Source organism: Cupressus sempervirens, chromosome 7 (genome assembly GCF_028749045.1).
Source record: "Cupressus sempervirens isolate cs-2001-9-10 chromosome 7, ASM2874904v1, whole genome shotgun sequence".
In the NCBI taxonomy this organism is placed as follows: Eukaryota; Viridiplantae; Streptophyta; class Pinopsida; order Cupressales; family Cupressaceae; genus Cupressus; species Cupressus sempervirens.
Window position 1 is genome coordinate 861,166,289 of NC_143124.1, and position 7,805 is coordinate 861,174,093.

The 7,805-nt window shown below is 35.1% G+C and overlaps 1 protein-coding gene across 1 annotated transcript; it reads left to right on the top strand.

Moving 5' to 3' along the window:
* The first annotated feature begins 4,296 nt into the window (after nucleotides 1-4,296).
* On the top strand, nucleotides 4,297-7,048 carry LOC149550186 (alpha-humulene synthase-like). Its single transcript, XM_089795040.1, has 9 exons — nucleotides 4,297-4,407; nucleotides 4,494-4,684; nucleotides 4,822-4,937; nucleotides 5,038-5,252; nucleotides 5,347-5,438; nucleotides 5,546-5,635; nucleotides 5,907-6,264; nucleotides 6,405-6,656; nucleotides 6,752-7,048. Exons 1-9 carry the CDS (start codon nucleotides 4,297-4,299, stop codon nucleotides 7,046-7,048), a joined length of 1,722 nt encoding a protein of 573 aa, XP_089651166.1.
* Nucleotides 7,049-7,805: the final 757 nt, after the last annotated feature.

A 7,805-nucleotide genomic window follows, 5' to 3' on the forward strand; every position in this document is an offset into this window, starting at 1 on the left:
AACAACCTTCCCTCGCATATGGTGTGGCCCATAAAAATGAGTGTGATGTTTCTACTATGGTTCCCTCCAGTATCTCTTCTTGGTGATGAAACCAAATATTGGCATCAACATAAGAGTGATGGCATGTTCAAAAAAAATTATATGTTGCTCATTATACTCTTGGATGGTATGCAAAAGTACATCTTGAGCTTGTTGTTCGATGTGATGAATCTTCTTCTCAACGAAAGTGGATGTTTTCTCTACCTCCTTCAAATATGGAAATGGCTCATTTATTTTGGCTAGGAGAACATCACCTGAAGGAACCAATGGCAGGCATCCTAAACATGTTTAGAGTGATTCTATACCCTGTGGAGCCTCGTATTGCATGATCAAAAGAAATTGCGTATACCATGCTCTCTTCTAGTATTTAGGGATACTTGGGATGATACATCCACATGATATTGGGTGCCATTTAATTGAACACCTTATCTTATTCACCTATGGATGTAATGTAGGTTTAGGTGTGAATAAGATAATTACCTAGCTAGCTCACTATTGAGTCATGTTCACATACTTATTTGTGTCCTAGGAATACCTCTAAAAGCATTAGGTCTAATGTGATCTTATATTATCTTAACTTTGCATTCCCTTCTTAATTCCTTGATCATTTAATCGTTGCCATGTTAGTTGTCTCGTGCCATAGGAGTGAAACACACGTGTCATCATATTTTCTAATCATACCTCTTGACCTTTCGTGTGTAGATGCAAGCAAACATATTCACATTTAGTGTGATGTAATGTCCAATATCAATCTAATCCATCGTTAAAAGAATCATTTTGAATTTTAAGGTGATCCTAGAGGATTGAGCTCATAAATGAATCCAACACCATTGACTTTCTCAGGGCCTCTATTAGTTTTCTACAAAAATTTGGAGAAATTAGTATGAATGCCATAAAAAAAAATCAGAAAAAGTTTTTTTCTGGTGACCACAAAAGTACAACACTGCGCCAACTGATGCAATCAGAAGTCTAAGCTTAATAAGTGCTGAAAATTTCTTACGTAAATATTGATATGAAAATCTTGCAAGCTAGTGACCCATATTTGATGCCTCACATTATGTGTCCCACAGTACATATCCTAATCAAGTTCTGTGTCAATAGGATAACCTAGTCAAAATTTATGACCCTACAAAGTCCCTTCATCACAATTCTACTAAATGTTTTCCGCGCCAAGTCGGAACTTTTGTTTATTGCCCGAGTTTCTCTTATTGCAATGTTTAGGGATATTTCTCAACATGTTGGATATCTTCATCCCCTATTATTCCAAACACGAATATGTCATCCAGATAGACCAAAATAAGCGGCAGAGAAAGGTCGAAAAATGTCATTCTTTGTCCTCAAGGAAGTGGTAGAGACAGTAGTCAACCCAAAAGGTATTACTATCCATTCAAATAGTTCATCCTTGGTTTTAAGAGTAATTACCTAGACATCTAAATGCTATGTGTATGACCGACCCTGTCTCTTTGCATTGAATCGTTGGTAATAGAGAAGGTCCATTTTGAGATATAAAATGCATACACTATGTTTTGTAGTAATGAGAGACTATTTTGAGATATTAAATGCCTACACCATGTTTTATAGTAATGAGAGAAGTAATTAATGTAGGACATTCCCTAGCTCCCTAGCACTTTCATTATCCAATTTCATAAAATATTGCATTGCCTAGACTTTTAGATGCAACGATGCTTTACATGTGTGGTTGTCCCAAAAAATGCATCACGCACATCTAATAGTGACACATTATAGGTCTCCTCATCGTTGAATGGTTTGTGGAAATTTAAGATAACCTCTATTTAGAAGACGGAGTGTGCAAGAAAGAAACATGGGAGATTTTTATGACGACAGTATAAATAGATTCTTGAAAAATATTAAGGGAAGTGGCAAGGATGTGTCCAAAAAAGTTAATCAATAGCTAGAAAGATGGAAGAGGCAATCTGCGGAGTTAGAACAAAGCTTTCGAGAAAACCTATTGCACAAGTCATTCTGATTAAATGTGAAATTCGGAGGTTCCCTCAAATCAATCAAAAATGGGCTTACCCATTTTAAATCTTTCTTTTCCTAGAGATTGAGAACCCAAATGCTAGGGTTGAAAACATGGAAACAACAAGAAATTGCCTAAATGCTAGGCTTGAAAACATTGAACCTTTCTTTTCCTACAGATCGAGAACCTAAGTTTTGCTAGGGTTGAAAACATGGAAACTTTAGATTAACATGTATTATAATAAAAATTTATGGCCAGTCTCCTCACATTTCATGTAATTGTGGATTTGTTTTCTCTACTAGTGAATGTGGCATGATAATCAATACTTTGCTAAATGAAAATGATGAATTAGATGTATTGACTTCATATTATAAATTAAAAGATTATAACTAAGTTTGAAATCAAAGTTTCTAGAAAAGGTGCTATTTTAAATGGCCAAATCATCCAAAGTGGAGAAATCTGGTCAAAGAAAATTGTCAAGCTTCAAAAAACTCTAATATTTATTTGATGCACATGTGTCAACATCCAACAGACCACAACAATTGAGTGGTCTAGATATCTTAAATGTGATTAAAACTACAATTTCCACATACTATATTTAATTATAATTCTATGTTCACGGTGTAGTTTGTAATATCGAGAAATGTGAGAAGACTCAGAAGCAAAATCTGTACTCAATCATTCTTCTATTACATCTGTCACTCAATTCTGACTCTATTGGCTCCAACGCTACTCTGCATTTCTAAGACAAGGACAGTGTGGGATGGGGGGACATGTTTCAAAGATTATGAATGTTTTTGCCAATTTTAGAGAGAGATTACAAAATATATAGGGAAATTTTAAATGTTCGAGAGAAAACATGGATAAAGAATATATATACATATATGACGTGATTTCACCTTAGTTGTCACGGTCTCTTATTTCCTTGTCTATATAAGGAGGCACATCTACACTTTACTCATTCATCATCTATTGTATTAAGCTATTATTACATCATTAACGAGAATATAGTTTGTTCTTATCCTTTTTGTCTCTCTTTCTTTTGTACTGTTCAATAACCTCTAAATATTCGATTGTTGTCGAGGGACAAATATTACATGGTATCAAAGCCCTTGGATTGCCACTACATAGTCACCTTAGAGAGATCTTCGTACATTGTTGATTGGCATTCTTGTTGATCTCAGGACCGTTGATTTGAACGATTTTCCTGTGCAAAAATCAAAGCCTTACGCTATATTTAGAAGGCTCTTCTGAGGATTCTTCGCCATAAATTCATGCATATCAAGAAAAAGTTGAATCTAGAGCTTCTAAATTCCCCACAACCATGGGTCGTGTGGAGGCAAGTCACTAGGTATTTTTCTTACTTAGCATTTAATTCCATTTTTGTTTTCCTCTTTTTTGAGTTTTTTAATTTTAACAAAACCAAAAAAAGTTAATTAAATAGGGTAGAGAGTTGTCTTTTTTATTTCAATTCTTTTTAAAAATATTATATTTCGATACTTGTACCTTTTAGTTGACATGTGCTTTTCATGGGGTTTCATATTTTAATTGAATTGTTTTAACTATATTTATTAAATAAATTCATAATCAAGAGTTTGTTTATTATTATTTTTCTTATTCAGATTACAAATGAAACAAACAATCTACATTTTATAACATATCTCAGTAGTTGCAAATTTAATCGATCAACAAACACGTGGTATAAACGAAATTATAAGTTTGACAACAAATACTTGGTATAAACGAAATTATGAGTTTGACATTACGTAGTTTATTAAAACCATAACCAAATGAAACAATTATAATTATAATAATAATGAACTCGTGATCAGTCAAATATTCTAACATCAAATCTGTTATTTTTAATATATTGGCTGTCCACAACGAGCATGTTGAAAAGCTAGACAAAATATTTTAATTTTTGAAGGCATTCGTAATGTTGAGTATGATTTCCAATGCATATGCACGTGAGCAATCAGATGGAGTGGCATTTGGAAAGCCAAAAGCATTTCATATTTCCCACGCCTCTCAGGGAAACTTCGACCACCTCCTTGACCTGTGAGGAATACATATATATTTGTGTATTATTTTAATCATTAGCATTGTTAGACACAAGAGAAACACGAGGCTGAAAATTCAAGGCTGGGACTTGGCAGTGGCAGTATAAATAGCAGCGATCGGAACCAGTAAACATTGAGCATTAAGCATTCAGCATTCAGCATTCAGCTTGTAAAAATCTGTCCAGTTTTGGATATTGGATATTTGGATTAGAGAGCATGTGTATTTTGAAGGGAGAGCAGAGTTCGGTGGAAACAGTTCCAGAAAAATCATTAAATCTGTGGGATGATGAGTTTGTGCAATCTATGGAAACACCATACTATCTATGGGTATGATCTCCGTTTCATTAATTCCTACATATTATTCTTCTTCTCCACGCATAATACTCATTGATACTCGTTGATATATTTTTCAGGCATCTGAATACCGTGAGCGTGTTGACACACTGGTTAAACAAGTCAAAATCTTGTTCAAAGAGACGCAGATCAGTGGAGGTGGAGACGGCGATCTAATCCATCGCCTTCAAATGGTCGATGCATTGCAATGTCTGGGAATAGATCGATATTTTCAGGCTGAAATAAAAGCGGCTCTTGATTTCGTTTACGGGTCTGTACTTCAAATCATATTCCCTCTTACAAGCATTAACGTTAGAAAGTGTGTTAAAATCCTCTCTTGTTAAATTTAGATTTGGTTTGTTAAAACTAAAATACCAAGTGTTAAAATTGTGTATTAAATGGATGCAGCTGTTGGGATGCAAGTGCCGGGATAGGATTAGGCTGCGAAAGCGCTACAAAGGATTTGAATGCCACGGCTTTGGGACTCAGAGTGCTTCGACTCTTTCGTTATGATGTGTCCGCAGGTACCCATATGAATAATTCGTAATTCGTGATTCTTTTATGGATCTAGTAACCTATAAGCCAATTTCAAATCACTAATTATTGATTGTGCATTGAAAAAAGACGTATTCGACAACTTCGAGGACAATAAAGGGCACTTCATTTCCCGTGGTGATGAGCAACACATGATCACAAGTATGATCAACCTCTTAAGAGCTTCAAGCATGTCATTTCTTGGAGAGGCGGTCATGGAAGACGCTAAAGTCTTCAGCTCTGCTTATCTTAGACAATTATTAGACAAATCTCAAGATATAGAGCACGACAGTTTTCTGAAAGAGGTAATGAATTTGTCGATTGTTTTTCAAGCCATGAAGCTACACAAACTTTATGCTTTATACTGATTACAATTTCGGCTCCTCTTCGATTATGTAGGCTGAATACGCCCTCCAATATCAATGGCCTTCCACTTTCTCTCGATGGGAGGCACGAAGTTATATAGAGATATATGAATTGGATGTTTCCAGGTAAGAGCTGCTGCGCAATGTTATCATACAAATTACTTTTTCCGGGTTACAAATATCATAATTCTAATTTTTTAAATTTTTTACTTATACATTTCTCTATTTTTCAGGTTGAAGGACAAAATCGTTTTAGACTTGGCCAAATTGGATTTCAATATATTGCAATATATATACAAAATGGAAACGAAGAAACTTTCCAGGTAATTATTAGATAACAGCATTATATTTCCTACGGTTTAACAGAAACCATATCTCCTACAAAATCCACGCCATAACAATCTACATCCCAGTTTGTACCATACTTTGTCGTGTCACTTGTTAAGTCAATTAGTGGTCTTCATATTAGACCTTCCAACCATATGAGGCGCTATTAATCATCTCACTTTTTCAAATTGGGATGGTCGTTTGTGTTTTGATTCCAATTCAACTGGAAATTAAAGTACAAATTAATTTGATTATTTTTCATTGCAGTTGGTGGCAAAATTCTGGAGTCTCGAAATTGATTGCAGTGAGGGAGCGCTCAATTGAATATTATCTGTTGGCAGTTAGTGCTGTTGATAACGCAGAGTTTGGTAGCAGCAGAATAGCTTTGGCCAAAGCAGCAACTCTCGTCTCTCTGTTAGATGATCTTTTCGATGATTACTTGACACTTGAGCAAGTTGAACTCGTTACCAAGGCTATCGTTCAAGGTTGGAACATTTCCATCATACAAAGTATTCCAGACAATTACAAGAGAATTGTGGCATTTATTTTCAAAACATTACGTGAATTGACAAGTGAGGCAACTCAAATCCAAGGACGTGACATGATGCAGTTCATTACAAAAGCGGTATGCATACTTGCCCTAAATAAGTTCTAGTTGAAATTATAATCTTATCTTAATTCATACGTTATGTAGAAATGGGGTAGTATTACAAGAAAGAAACATTTATTTTTATTTCCGTATTTAATATGAATATTTTGTTTCAGTGGGCCGAATACGCTGAAGCTAGTTTAAAGACGGCGCAATGGAAAGAAGGTCAATATGTTCCAAACTATAATGAGTACATAAAGGTTGCCTCGACGACCGGAGCAAGTGGACTATTATCATTGCACCCCATCCTCCTAGCAGTTCCTGGTTTGGAAGATGATGATATCGAGAAAATATTTCTCAATAAATCAAGATTCTATGAGCTCGTATGGTTGACCGGGCGCTTAGTTGATGATGTTCATGACTTTGAGGTTTGTCTGCTTACATCTTAATTTGAAAATTAAATGCACGCGTACAACTTTCAAATCGTGATTACAATATTAACTTTTTCTATATGCTTATGAAGGACGACAAGCTCCATGGACAAACAGCGTCGGCAATTTCTTCATATATGAAGGATCATCCTGAATGTTCAGAAGAAGAGGCATTAGCTCATATCAATAGCCTTTATTTCCAACTTCTTACAGAACTAACAGGGGAATATTTAAATCCCAACAAAGTGTTACCCAAACGGGATGATTTTTACTTCAATCTCGGGAGAGGAGTTCAAAGCTTTTACGTATTTGGAGATGGATTTTCATACCATGATATGGGAGTCAAGCAACGAGTGTTCAAAGTCCTTTTTGATCTAGTTAAAGTTTAGAAAAGATTAGTGACACCATCATCTGGATGCCAAAGTATAAATTTATTGTACAGCTGTCCAAGTTGTTGATCTTAATCTATTAAGATTTTGTGCTCTCGTTGTGGGGGCCCAAATTCGGTTCCCCATAAGTACATCTTAGCTGGGATTTGTCTTCCATGGCTTCCTTCTATTGTCGGGGTGCTTTCTAAATAAAAGCGGATTTCGTTGAAGAGTTCACTCTCGGGTTTATTCTAATGTGTTTTTATCATAATTCATATTCAGTTGGGGGAAACAAATTCTATATTTCTACTCCGTTTTTCCAATATTCTCTCGGCACGACACTTTATCAGTGTTTTAAACTCAGAGTGGCATGGAATACCACTTTTAACAAAATGTTGAAATCGATATCCGATGAAAGTATTTTATAATTGCCACTATATTTCAAGTACCAAATCTATCTGATGCTGGAGAAGTTTACATAAAACATATTACCACGTTAGTAATTTATGTCATAAATTACAATATGTATGGTTATGAACCCAATCATGCAATACACCTTTTTGAATGCATTCCACGCGTGAACTTTATTCTTTTTCTATGAATGTCTACCTTTCACAGTCGGTCACAAGTTGCACTAAAATAATATATTTCTTAAAACCCTTCTTTGAGATTGGCTAAGTCATAAGTCACAATATGTATGGTTATGAATTTAATCATGCAATACACCTTTCTAAATGCATTCCACGTGTGAACTTTATTTTTTCTACGAACGTCTACT

Coding starts and splice junctions, on each gene's coding strand:
- LOC149550186 (XM_089795040.1), top strand. CDS start 4,297: ATGTGTATTTTGAAGGGAGAGCAGAGTTCGGTGGAAACAGTTCCAGAA. Junction 4,938..5,037: donor TCGTTATGATGTGTCCGCAG/GTACCCATATGA, acceptor CATTGAAAAAAG/ACGTATTCGACAACTTCGAG. Junction 6,265..6,404: donor TGCAGTTCATTACAAAAGCG/GTATGCATACTT, acceptor ATTTTGTTTCAG/TGGGCCGAATACGCTGAAGC.